The sequence below is a fragment of the Xylaria bambusicola genome (genome assembly GCF_022495145.1).
Source record: "Xylaria bambusicola strain CBS 139988 unplaced genomic scaffold F5B22scaffold_22, whole genome shotgun sequence".
In the NCBI taxonomy this organism is placed as follows: Eukaryota; Fungi; Ascomycota; class Sordariomycetes; order Xylariales; family Xylariaceae; genus Xylaria; species Xylaria bambusicola.
This window is the reverse complement of record NW_025953575.1, coordinates 328,245-341,207: the sequence shown is the minus strand read 5'-3', so window position 1 is coordinate 341,207 and position 12,963 is coordinate 328,245. Positions and strand designations below refer to the sequence as shown.

Below are 12,963 nucleotides of genomic sequence, written 5' to 3'. Positions count from 1 at the left end.
GAGACCTATTGTAGTCCACTTCGTCTTTATCATCTGGCTGCTCCTGCTAACTACCTTACCGTACTAGCCTCGCCCTAGTGGTCTCCAACCCTCGCTGTTTGCAGATACCCCTAGCGCTGAGGTTTTATAACATTGAAATTACGATACAAACCAACCGGCACACTCCAATCTGAGAGATCGGTGTGCAGCTCATTCTATGATCGACATGCGGCCAAAAGAAGGACGTGTGGTTCATGATGCCTCGAGGGTAGGGCACCTGTCATGAGCAACGAACGAGAATTACTTGTCGCCTCAAACTTTCAAGTGATTAATACGATGCGTCACATACCAAAAGGAACCTGTTTCATATCTTTAACGTCGCATCCGCATATATTTTAATGCCTAATCCGCTCCCTTGTGAGAAAAGCCGGACTCGGCATCTCCTGGTTCAACCGTCAGTGCATGAACACACTTTGTTGTGACAAACTTCAATTTCATGCCCAAGTTTTTCTTGGTGAGTGATATATTAAGCTAGTTTGGATCTATATCATGATACTGCCTTTCGAAAGCTGACCAGCGCGGCAGAAGGCATGAGAAAAGAAGCTATCTGAACACCGAATCGACACAACTAGACAACACGGCGTTTCATCCATTTGCTAACCCATACAACGCAATGTTTTGCACCCCTTCTTTTATCGACGTTATATCTACCGGAGAAACTCGCCACTCCCAGCTTTTCTTGTCTCAAAGCTTGTCTGTCTGGTCTCTGCCCGTTCGCTTAACCGTTCTATTTGGAAGAGATCACGACGAGCCGGACTCATCCCGCTCCCCACTGATAACACCGTTCCCACGACGTGAGCGTTCAGAAGCTCTTCGAACTCAAGAGTCGCAGTAGATGCACGTTTCGAGATATCAAAGAAACTAGCGTGTTCCCCCAAAGATGTCGATATTTTATCGGTTCTTGAGTATTTCACTGGTATCGGCCCTATAGCACCAACAAGAATAATCAAGAGCGAGCGGATGCTCCAATCATCATCATCGACACCTCACATTAGGTGGTGTCTTGACTTGTATATATATAAGCTACATGAAATCTTTTATTTTTGTTCTCGCTATCATCATCACTTCGTCTTCAAGCCACCAACCTCGCAGTGACCAAGTAATCTGTCGGTTCGGGTATATAAGTCATAATAAGAAGTAAAAAGCCGCTTTTACTTTATACTTCATCCACCTCTCTACCTCACCTCCATTAAACCGTGTACAAAAAGTCCGGCCGTCTATCGCCAAGCAGATCGAGCTCGGCCTCACTCTTGCCTTCGGCAAGGTAGTCTCGTTTACCCTCAAGTCTTTTCTTGTTCTCTACCCTGAGGAGAGTGGTCATCAAGATACTGCCTCCGAAGAGGAATATTATCATGTAGGCAAGAACAACGCCATGTCCTTGGAGGTAGCGAGGCGGGTCGAAGTAGATGTTTGAGCTGACGATGCCGTTAAGGTTGCCCCAGCCGATGACAAATCCCAATACAACCCCTCTCTTGTATACACCCTCTGTATTGTTCGCCATCCACGTGATTGTGTTGGAGATGCAGGGGTAAATACCCAGAGCACCTAGGAATGTAGCCGCATATTTCACCGCAGGGCTGTCAGAGGCGATGAGCAGGATAAACCCAACGATACCGATCAGACTTGAAAGGATGTTGCACAAGCCACGTTGGCGAGTGCGATCCGCGATGAATCCGACGATGACAGTGAGTACGGCGGCGGCGGCGTAGGGAGGGACGCTCAGAAGGTTTGTGTGAATGGAGTTATTACTCCAACCGGATTCCATGATGATAGATGGCAGGAAGAGAGAGAAAGCATATAGCGGCATGTCACAGCCCATATAGATAGCCATGCCCAGCCACATCTTCCAGTCTTTGAGACCGTCATATAGATATCTTGTGTTCCAATCTTCGTGTTTCGAGGAAGCCTGTTGGTCCAGTCTCAGTCGTCGGATCACTCGGGCGCGGTCCTCTTCGGACAAAAAGCGTGCGTCGTCTGGGAAGTCGTGAACCATCCAGAAAGATATCACAGCCACGACCACCGTAAGGAGGCCTTCCAAGATGAAAATCCATCGCCAGCCTTCGAGGCCGCCTTTGCCGTCCAGTTTTTCAATCGCAGCAGCCAACAAGCCACCAAAAGAGCCAGATAGGGCGGCTGCTGAGAAGAAAATGGCCTGTCATAAATGTGTTAAGAACATCCTGCATTCCGAGATTAGGGGAATGAACATACAGCACGAATACCAAATTCGGATCGTTTATACCAGCACGAGAGATAGTAGTTCACACCCTGTAATTACTTAGTTTAGTGCTCATCCTAAGATATGGAGGTATGGATTTCATACAGGAAAAAGCCCAGCTTCAGTAAGGCCAAGAAACCAGCGAGAAGCCAGAAGACCAGAGTTGTTATACACGAAACCTTGTCCAGTCATTGATGCACCCCAAAGGAACCTGATGCGGCGCAAGGTTAATATCTTTGTGAATCAGCGTTCGAAGACATGGCAGAGGTAACCCACATGATAATCGGAATGAAGATCGAAGGCCTGAGTTTTTTGAGAAGGACATTGGTAAGTGGCTCGAAAACCGAGTAAGAGATGAAGAAGATGGTGAGAGCTATGTTGTATTGTGAAGTCGTCAGCCCCAAGTCGGGGACGAGGCCAGCAATCTTCGCATTGCCAATATTAGTCCGGTCCAGGAAGGCAAGGAGGTACAACAGGCAGAGCTATATGCGCAAAATACGGAGTTAGTCAATGAGCTAGAGATGGATGTCGTCGTGTTTGTACATACCCAAGGGATAAGGATGAGGTCGAGTCTCCAGACAAGTCGTCTCTCCTACATACAGTCAGTTGTGTGACCTCGGATCGCCAGGGAAGCCCCCGCGAAGTAACAGAGAACAGCGCCATGTGTGGGGGGTTAGCGATTGGGGTAGAGCTTACAATCTGATCTCTTTCCTCTGGGCTAAGATGCGCATCAGGATCGGGAATGTCAAGATCTATGGCGCGATCTTCTCGCTCGTCGTGCGACGACGCATGCTTCTCGAGGTCGCTCATGGTTTCCAGCCGATCTGAGGCGGGCCCCAGTACGTAATGACGACTTATACGATGAGAGTGAAGTGAGCAGACTCGGGATGAATGTGAGCCTGTTGACGTCGCGCTTCTGTGGCAAGCGATCCCGGGTCGGTAAGCATGTAAACTAGATAGGGACGAGAGTAAGAGGAAGGAAGTTCAAAGGAGAGCCGGGCGCAGGAGCTGGAAATATTCCAATTGTTGATCTGCGGTCATTCACCCAGTCCAGTAAGTGAGTGACCGCATGGGGTGATAGATGGATGGATGTGCAAGGGGGGCTTATTGGAGCTACCGATGCCGATACTATATGCGCTAGTGGCCCTTGCCGCTGCGTTCTACTCTAACTCTTGTCTGCCCTTGTGTGCTCTTGTCTGCTCTTGTGCACAGCTTGGAGGAAGCTGAGGTGACATGGATTCAGTAATTCATATCCAAGCACGTGCCCTATCATAGCTACGATAACTATCATTCGGCCGGGCATTGTCTCCCTCGTCTACCTACGAAGTAGTAGGTATTGTTTTATATCAAGGTAGACGCTATACGGGAGACAAAGCTCTGGGTCGTAGTCCAGTCAAATCTCTCCATCTAATGTTTGTACCAGGGCTGTGCTACGACGCTCTGCGTGTGGAATGGACACTCATCTTGCATTTCCTGTATTACACTGCCGAGACTGCGTCGTCTTCGTCGAGCTAACACACATCGTAGTTGCCAACTTGTCTGCAACAATAATAAGCTTCTCGACCCCGTCCCAGCAGTCAAGGCGTCATGCATCATTTGGCTGGGCATCTTGGGTAGGGTTGCGTCGAATTACGGACGAATGGGTTCGACCTAAAATTTGGAGAACCCCCCGACCAGGGAGCCGGAGTATACTAACCCAGCTTATAATGACAGTCAGGTGTGCGGCACAGCCTGGGCTATCTAGATATCATCTCGCTTTGCGGGTCAGAATCGAGGGTAGCACCGCTCTCACCACATTTGTGTACCATAAGCAAGCCGACCAGACATTCCAGAGCATTCCAGGGCGTCGAGGCGCAAAGTGTCAGGCTTAGAGCGCCTCGCTTAGCGAACCAACTCGTCGTTGTACATATAATCGTCCTACTGGTATTACCATGGAGTTGGTAAATGACCTCCAATTGGTGTCGTGCTGTAGCCCGAGAAGCGAAACTGTTCTAGTATGTTATTCTATTATTTATTCTAGTGAGATATGATCTGATCAATGGCTGTACAACGCAGTGCAAGTTGGTCATGGTCTGAGTAAGCTCTCTTTGCCATCAAAGTTGCACCATCTGGCGAGAATCAGGAACAACTGCCCAATAAGAAGGCGTAAGTGGCGAATCTCCATACCCTCCTCTGCCTTCCCGTCACCACTAGACAAGTGTAGACGCTACAGCAAGTGGGCGGGCGGGTAAGCCAATTGGCGGTAGACGAATTCGGCGCATCGTCCGGCCATACATACACGTAGTACATGGCAAGTGTGCACCTTTGACTGTGGCATCGTCTCATGTTAGGCCGACCGCATGGGTATCTAGCAGTATTGAGACGTTGTATCCTCGTGCCTCTGATTGGGAACTATGTGTTGCTGCCTCGAAGTGAAAGCGTTCATGTTATTTTAACCAGACTGGGGAAAATGGTATCCCCTAATCGTTTGCCGGACGCATCCCCGCACTTGGTATTTCTTGGTCAGAGCCAAGGCCAGACCACAGCCAGACCAAGGACAGGCCAAGGAGAGGCCAAATGGCAACGGGGCCGGCAGAGGAGGCGGGGTAAGGCGCGGCGCGTCTCTTTGGCATATTCCATCCTCTGCCAATCATTGGACACGCAAATGCATCTTATCTCGCCGCCCGAATATTCGGGGCTGTTCGGGGTTTACGTTGGCGGAACGGGTCATCGGGATGGCTTATTCATATAGTGAGGACCCGTGATCGAGAAAGAATTTTCCACACAAGTACGACTCCGTACAGATCTGCATCCAATGCATCAGTACTCCGCCGTGTTGTGCAAGTATGGTAGTGCGTTGGTACAGGCCTACCTGGACTGGCGCACCTATAGGTAGTTGGGCAAATGTTGCTTCACAACCGAATCCATCCTCCTTCCACGAGCTTCAGTTCGGCACTGCGAGGAAGCCTACCGCTCCTCGACGAGCCACAGCACCCCCGACCCCCAACGTCTGAGCGAGCGACTAGTTCGTCGGCAGAACTTGACCCGGTCCTTGTCGGCTGCGGGGTGCGGAGAGAGGGCCTCGCCTTGATCCTTGCACTGCATGTACACTACTTCCGACAAGGGGTGCGCTCGTTAATTCAAATCATCCTGGCTTCTGTCCTGGACACTACACTGTGCAAGGAGGGTAGACAGAAGAAGGTTGGTAATCGAGTAATCAGCTGGGTCATGCGATGATTGCCAACTGCGTTCAAATGTTCTTACCCGCGTGGTTGGTTCATCCCAACATTCCCATTCCTCGAGTCCAACACCACCGCATCCGGGATTTCAGCAGTTGTCTCGCTCGGTTCTGCTTGACGGGTGGTCGCATATCCAATGTCGCATTCCGCACATGGCAACTTGCATTTGTTGGTTCAATGCTTACCTAGCTGATGTGTAGCAATGACTCGGCCTGCCCGTGGTTTTCTTTCGTCACTACTAATGTATTTCTATTGTTTTCTCTCGCGATTTTGCACAGCTCCGTCTGTTATTCTAATAACGTCATCAGCATGTGCCCTGTACCACGAAAAGGAGAGAGCTACCTGGCTATAGCAACACCTGCCACAGTAGGTAGGTAGGCGTCCACACTCTTGGGAGCTGCGGAGATAAGTCGCCACGACTACATATACATCACAACCACGCTCTTGACTGCTGGATATAACTGCTATATATAACTGTAAAGATTGGAGACGTGAAACCCTGTATTCCTTTGCTTTTACTAGTAATCGATTTTGTGTATAGCAGGTTTGTAGTCGTAATGATGCTAGTCTATATACTTAATGATGGCGAGTTTTCATGAGAAGTTGACTAGTGTGGTTCGACTACACATAAGAGATTTGGTACGATACCATGTTCTTGCCTACGTAGCTGACAGAATCTAAGATGCTTGAGATACCTCAGGGTCTCGGGCAACCAAAGAATATACTTACCTAGTAGGTAGCAAGTTAGCAGGAAAGTATCACCAACTATGGTGTTTACAGTCCGTCACTGCTGAGCCTCTTGATCTGATGAAGACGCGCAGTACCTCCCAGACTCTCTCGCTGCTGTGAGTGCGGTATAGTCGCTCTAAGTCGACGATCAAGAGACAGCGGTGGAGGTGGGAAAGAGGAAATCAGCTACACCAACTTCGATGTTTCTTCCGGAGCCTCTTAGCTGTCACATGTTTGACTACTGAACAGTGCATTCAATATCAACAGAAGCATTTGCCCAAGATACTTCATCGAGACCCTTACCTGTTCAAACATGAGGCATTCCCCTCCGAATAGGACGATAGTTCGGTCACAATCTACTGGTTCGCCGCCCCATACCCATCTACGCACGTTCACTATGGATGCCCTGTTAAGGCAATAATTATCAGCTAGGGTCATACTGCTTGAGGATCTCTATTAGCAGCTAAATTTTGGCTTTGCTAATCCAGCTCCCTCGCTTCCTTCTAGTTGACCTCGTCGGGTTTGATCATCTTTTCTCGTCGGCCTCAGGAGAGCTGATAGGGACACTCAGCCATCACTTAGGACCCGGAGATAGTATACTGATTTCCTAGGCGTTCTTAGTTCCTTGTAAGCAGTAACATATTTAAAGTTGACAGTGGCGGCAGATTAGAAGGTACCAATATAGAAGGAAATACGCTCCGACGGGACCTCTGTGATGTACTCATGACGGAAAGGCTCTGAAATCGTGTCATCGTTGTCGCTGGCGGAGTGAACATGAAAACCCATCACCCGGTTGCGTATGCATAAGTTATCGACTTGTAGAATGGCTGCAGCGATATAACTGTTCAACATATTCGTGTATTACTACACGCCTGATTTACGACCTATTAGGAAAGTAATGATAAGTCTATAATTCGGTTGTGCTATGAAGCATAAGACTCTGATAAACGTGTGTGAGTAGGCGGAAATGGGCGTATCCTCATCTATAGTCAGATTTGGTCACTATAATATGAGTAACGTCCTAACTCAAGGACATCGCGCTTGACTCATCATTTGACCCATCTGCGTAAAATGCCTATAATTGCTTCGAATTAACAATCCAAAGAGACGACTTACCTCTTTTACCTTATGTTTCGGCAGCCCGAGTACCACAAAACTTCAGTGCAGAAATTGCTATCCGTTTATCTCTATGCGGTTGAAAAAGGGGTTCTTGGGGGTCTAACAGGAACATTCGGAGCCTTGAACCCAAATACTGATGGGACATACTCTCTAATCTGCGCCAATGAGAATTTTTGGGGCGTTAAGAACGTGTGTATAATTGCATGGTGCTACTTTCCTATAACCTGCTGCCGGTATAGATGACAAGATTATGTTAGGCAATGAACTCCATGCGTTACTATTCCATGAGGGAATCCATCGCTATTTTAATAACTTGGTGTCCGGGGTCCCAGGGCGGAGGAACAAAGAGGTACAATAGTCAGAGAAGTCTGAATGCCTTAAGACTTCTGACCTTTTAGACCTTGTGCCACAATGAGAGTCTTACTGTATACCTTGTACAGCCCTTCTGACAGTTGGTTTTGGGGCACCATAATGCCAACCACTGCTGTATCTATGTTCCTAGCTCTTTGCCCTATTGGAAGTATCCTAGCAAACCCCCAATGTTGCAAAGTCTTGAAATTCATGTCGCATGAAATAGAAGACGCTAGATGGCTCAAGCTTCGAGTGAGATGTCTCTAGACATTAATAAATACCAAAATTCGCGTAGGTATATGCACCATCACATAATCTTGTTGGGAGAACAAAAATTGATTAAATATTGTACGTCTTGTTTGTTGACTGCATGACCTCGACTTGATCTAGTTGCAAGTAATGTCTGCCTGTTTAGAACAACTCTTACGATAGGTAGCTTTAACGTATTGAATACAATTAACTCTATTAAGGCCCTGGCGACAATGATACTAGATAATAGGACCGCAACTTATAATCATAAGTTAAACTCAGTGAAGATGAGGTCAGAACTCAAATGTTTTGAAACTTACAGCGATTTCCTTCTAATGGCGTAATCTAGTCACCCTCTTAATGACCACGAGGTAGGCAGTCTAACTCAACGAAAGGAGTTTACAATATTAACTAATAAATGTCCAAATTATTTTCTTTAGTTCCAGAATAATTGGTCGAGAGAAGAACGGTTCGATGAGACGTTCTATATTAAGAAGAGACCCTCTAACGATGAAGTTCCTCTCAATTAATTCTTGAGTCGTCTACATGTTCATCAAGGTCGTTTGATATAATGGGGCTGGTCCCCAAATATCAGATAATGGCCATCCTGTCAGTAGTTTAAAACGAGAAACTTAATGTAATTCTCGTTGTGTTATGCATCTAGTGAAGATACAATGCCTGAGCGCAAAAATTTGCTGATAACGCTTCTACCAATTGTTGGCGATGCCCGACTTCTTGCAACTCACAGCCCGATATAGATATGGAAAGATAGGAATATTTGTACAACATTGATAGTTATAACATTTTCACTCGAGAAGCCTGCAGAGAAATTTACCAAGATGACGGGCAGTATCCAAAATTATGAACCACTATGTCTCATAAGCTAAATGGTCAGGTTGGAAAATGGGAAACTTGGTTATAGTAAGTAATAGGGGTATTGACCTATGTGGCACATATGCAGAGTTTACTCAGATAATTGTGGCATAGAGTATTTTCACTACATGAGCCCCCCGAGATTGGAATGCTATGCGATGCGTTGGATGAAAGCATAATGACATCGATATTATTCAACAGGTATAGGTCGCACGTGGAATAAAAGCTTGCACGTGGAGGTCTGGTCATAATTGAAGGACCCTAAATCGACGTAAGGCTATTTCGTACGACTAACCTTCGTTTCTTGATCAACACTTATAGCGTCTTCTTGCAGATAAAATAAAGCATCTCGTAGATGAGGGCACTCTCAGCCCCCCATTGTCACTAGGCTATCATTTATAATGGATTGTTTGCGACTTTGGAGATATAACATAGATAATATTAGCATGTTTCGATCATGTGATATTTTTACCCATTTATACGTAATCTACGAAATTGACCGGCCGACAGACAATGCCATGGAGATTTAGAATATCCGCCAATTCAGATGTACCTCTTTATGGCTTATAATCTCTGTACAAAATGGCTCCCTTACCTGTTTTTAGGAAGACATAAACTGGAAGAATACAGGCAGAAGAAGTCTTGATCTGTTCACTCCTAATCTTAGACTTGGCTCAACAATCAAGTCCTTACTTGATACCCATACCAGTGATGTAATCTGCGTCACATGTTATCTAGGGAAATGGCGATAGATGTGATCACAGATCGCTGGAAATATTTCTAGGCAGCATATAAAATGTATTCCTTCGTTCCATGAATCACAAACCTCCCCCAAGCTGTTCCAACGCATCAAGTCAGGCTTATATGTCCACGTGTTACCAGCTGACTTAAAGTAAACCCCTATTGCCTTCTTCAGTTCCGAGCTTACGAAAATTCTTTCGAAAGCATATAAAGAGATTAGCTTATCAGCGCAGTGTTCAATATAGATATAGTTATTAGGTAATATTGATGCGAAAATTCTCTTCCAAAGAGTGTATTCAACGAAATTCAATGTTAGTGAAGACGACTAGGTCACGAGAGACAAGGGAGATTTCTATTGAGTAGCTGATCTAGCTCTCTTCAAATTAAGCTTCCGAGCAAAGCGTACTGATTGGATCTTGCCTCTGTGACGAGGAACAATCTTCTACATAGACTATTGCGACAAATCTCGTTACTCAGGGCTTGTGCTGACTTTTTCATCTCATATCTTACTGACTTCTCCTTGATAAGTACGGACTACCCCCCGGACGGGCGGTTAGTCGATGGCCTTATGTTGGGGATAATAGTCAGCATATAGACCCCTTAGGGTGGCTATACTAGACCTTCTGGCTATATAAAGGGTACCAGGACCCCTTAGAGAGTTGAGAGATTCAGTAATTAATGACTATTGGGCATTATACTACCTTTCTATCTACCTACTTGACTGTGAATGGCCTCCTATTCACTCTAGGACACCTACCTCTGACACCTTATAACTTGTCATGTAAGACATGTTTCAATTTATTACGCAATTATTTCTATTCCTAATGTTAGCTCTGCCCCATGGTGATATATAACAATATAGACTGTTCGCTGAATGAAAATTTCAATGCTCTATGATGTATCTTGGAGATCAAGCACTCCTTTGCACACGTTGCTATTACTGAAGGCAACCTCGTTAGTATCACTCACTTATAACCCCTCAGTTTTTCTTGTTCTTTTTAACAGAAAAGAAACAAAAACAAAGGAGATCCGAAAGGAACTTGAAGAAAGTGAGAAACCAAAAAAAAATGGCATTCCCTATGTTACAACTTAGTCTCATACCCATATAGCTTTTCTCTCAAAATAGACCATCTAGTATTACACAAGTACATGTACAAGCACTAACCCCAATCCCAGGGCCTTCAGTTTCCAACTTTGATGACTAATTCGAGTTCAACTTGCACAGATCCAGCGGTTACTATGTAAAGTGAAAGGCGCCTATGCTTGGAAAGTTGACCCTCAAGCAGCGTGCATGACCCTAACTCCCTCTAGCGTACATGAGTACAGATGTAACTAAAACACCGGTCCCTGGAAGGCGCCAGCCATACTGGCCGCTTAAAGGTACATGTCAGCAGGACCAGTCGCGGGTTGCTATGGTTCTAGCTTCGGTGGCCGAGATTTGCCTACCGATGTGATTGATAAAGAGAAAACATACAGTACATACAGGGAGTCATGTCATTGGTTAGTGTGCCAGAGGATTTCGATCACCCGCTGGTCTGGAGCACCGGAATATTCCTTCGCGCGGCCAGGCAGCCATGCCAAGAAGGGCTAATATCTGACATCAGCGTTAGCACTGGGAGATCAAGATACGCCCTTTGAGGCCGATCTCGTACAGAGCACTACTGTAGGTCCGGTATTAGTCACCCGGATGTCGAATACCGTTGCATTTGCTCACACCATGAATACTAAAGGTAGAGCATACTAATAACCAATGATATATAGAAGTTATGCAGTCAATTGGGTATACTATTTCTACATCCGTGCCAACCGAATGATCTGGTTTACTCTATAATTGCCATCAACATCGTTTTATCCTTGTCCCCTTCTTATATACAGTTTTGCCAAAGGGACTGAGCCCGGGCTGAATATTATAGACAATACCTAGGTATCCTGTAGTCTGCTTAGTGGTTTGCCACTTATAGCATGGCGACGGCACCTAGAAGACCACCTATGGCGGCGGCAGCGCCAAGAAGGGCACCAGTCGGCCGGGCAGCAGCGGCAACGGGAACTGATGTGCTGGGAACGCCGCCACTAGTGCCGTTGGTAGGTGTAGGGTAAGGGGTGATAGAGGCTGTGCCGTTGGCAGCGGGGGTGCTGGTAGGCTTGCAAAGAGCGTCAGGGGCGCTGACGATAGAATGGAGGTAGCTGGTGACGGAAGCGGCGGCGGCACCAGTGGTGATACACTTGGTGATAATGGCATCATATGAGGAGATTTCGGTGCTGGCAAACTGGAGGAGCGAGTGACCATATTCCTGGAAGTCGCCCAACACTGACTCGTCCAATTTCAGAACGAAGGCGCACGTATCTCTCACGTACTTGGCGGGGTCCTTGAGGAGAATCTCGGCATTGGGCTCCATCGAGTGATAGGCGCCATATGCTGATTGAAGCTTTGCAGGCAACGTGGGAGCAATCTCGTTTAGGATGTCGATGGACTTGGTGCATTCCTCAGGGTGCAGGTAAGTCTGAGCGAGCGACACATCTGCGAGGACGGTCAGAGCGAGGAGGGCCTTGGCGGTGTACATGATTGCTGGCTGTGTAGTTGTGAGATAGTAGGTTTGGTGCTTGATATGGTAATAGATAGATGAAGGAGGTGATGTTTGTGTGGATGGTACAAGTCTCTCTTGGCAATTACGAAGGCTTGGGATCGTCTGGCTTTATATTCAGACAACGCATACTTAAGTGAAGGCTAGATATCTAGCCCATGCACTCATCATATCATTGACAAATACTCACATCTTCGACATACGCAAGACAACAAGGGTAGGAGCAACCTGGTGTGTATTCTCCCAATTAGTGCAACGAACTACAAGCTGCGAGCAAGGGCTTTTCCGGAGACATACGGTGACCGAAGCTAAGCTCAAGACGGGGAAGCTTAGCAGACCGTTAGCTCGTTCCCATGTGGTTAAGAGAAGTTGTTTACACGTGCAAAACTTCAGCGCTACTGTATGCCAAGAGGTATTTCTAAGTGGGCCAAGTGCGGCTGAGGTTTGAAAACCCTGGTAAGCGAGGCTGACTCCTGTTGTTGTGACGGGATGGTTATGGTCGTTTCGTTTCAAGCCGGAGCAGTCACCGCTGTGCTCATTGATAAGAGCGTACTACGACATTGTGACGTGGAAATGCTAGGCTGATTTGATGGTGCTGGGCCGACGCTAGAGGTCGTTTCTAATCTAGCTATTATATGTTACACCGCACATCGCGAGTGATTTGCGGCGATAACAACGGTATCTTCCGTCCGGAAGCAAAGGCGTGATTTGACAGTCAACGGGGCTTGTCTTTGAGGCTAGACGTCGATGACAATTGAGAGGTACGCGAGGCCGTCAAAGGACCCACGAGAAAGAGAAGAAGCCTCGGCCGGACGTTTTGCAAAAATACCTACTTATTGGTTGTCAG

The 12,963-nt window shown here is 46.7% G+C and overlaps 2 protein-coding genes across 2 annotated transcripts; both read right to left on the bottom strand.

Moving 5' to 3' along the window:
- Nucleotides 1-1,051: 1,051 nt before the first annotated feature.
- On the bottom strand, nucleotides 1,052-3,433 carry F5B22DRAFT_195333 (major facilitator superfamily domain-containing protein). Its single transcript, XM_047969548.1, has 6 exons — nucleotides 2,951-3,433; nucleotides 2,802-2,846; nucleotides 2,531-2,736; nucleotides 2,360-2,465; nucleotides 2,248-2,304; nucleotides 1,052-2,191 (listed from the first exon to the last, which is right to left on the bottom strand). The coding sequence occupies exons 1-6, from the start codon at nucleotides 3,062-3,064 to the stop codon at nucleotides 1,229-1,231; spliced, it is 1,491 nt and encodes a 496-aa protein (XP_047830578.1). The 5' UTR covers nucleotides 3,065-3,433; the 3' UTR covers nucleotides 1,052-1,228.
- Nucleotides 3,434-11,057: 7,624 nt separating this feature from the next.
- On the bottom strand, nucleotides 11,058-12,095 carry F5B22DRAFT_646848 (uncharacterized protein; the record flags this gene model as incomplete). Its single annotated transcript, XM_047978785.1, has 2 exons — nucleotides 11,058-11,128; nucleotides 11,510-12,095. The coding sequence occupies 2 exons, from the start codon at nucleotides 12,093-12,095 to the stop codon at nucleotides 11,058-11,060; spliced, it is 657 nt and encodes a 218-aa protein (XP_047830577.1).
- Nucleotides 12,096-12,963: the final 868 nt, after the last annotated feature.

Excerpts from the sequence above, each read along its gene's own strand:
- F5B22DRAFT_195333 (XM_047969548.1), bottom strand. The coding sequence starts at position 3,064 with ATGAGCGACCTCGAGAAGCATGCGTCGTCGCACGACGAGCGAGAAGAT. Across the intron at positions 2,737-2,801 it reads ACCTCATCCTTATCCCTTGG|CTCTGCCTGTTGTACCTCCT; the intron begins GTATGTACAAAC and ends TTGCGCATATAG. Across the intron at positions 2,466-2,530 it reads ATCTTCATTCCGATTATCAT|GTTCCTTTGGGGTGCATCAA; the intron begins GTGGGTTACCTC and ends GCGCCGCATCAG.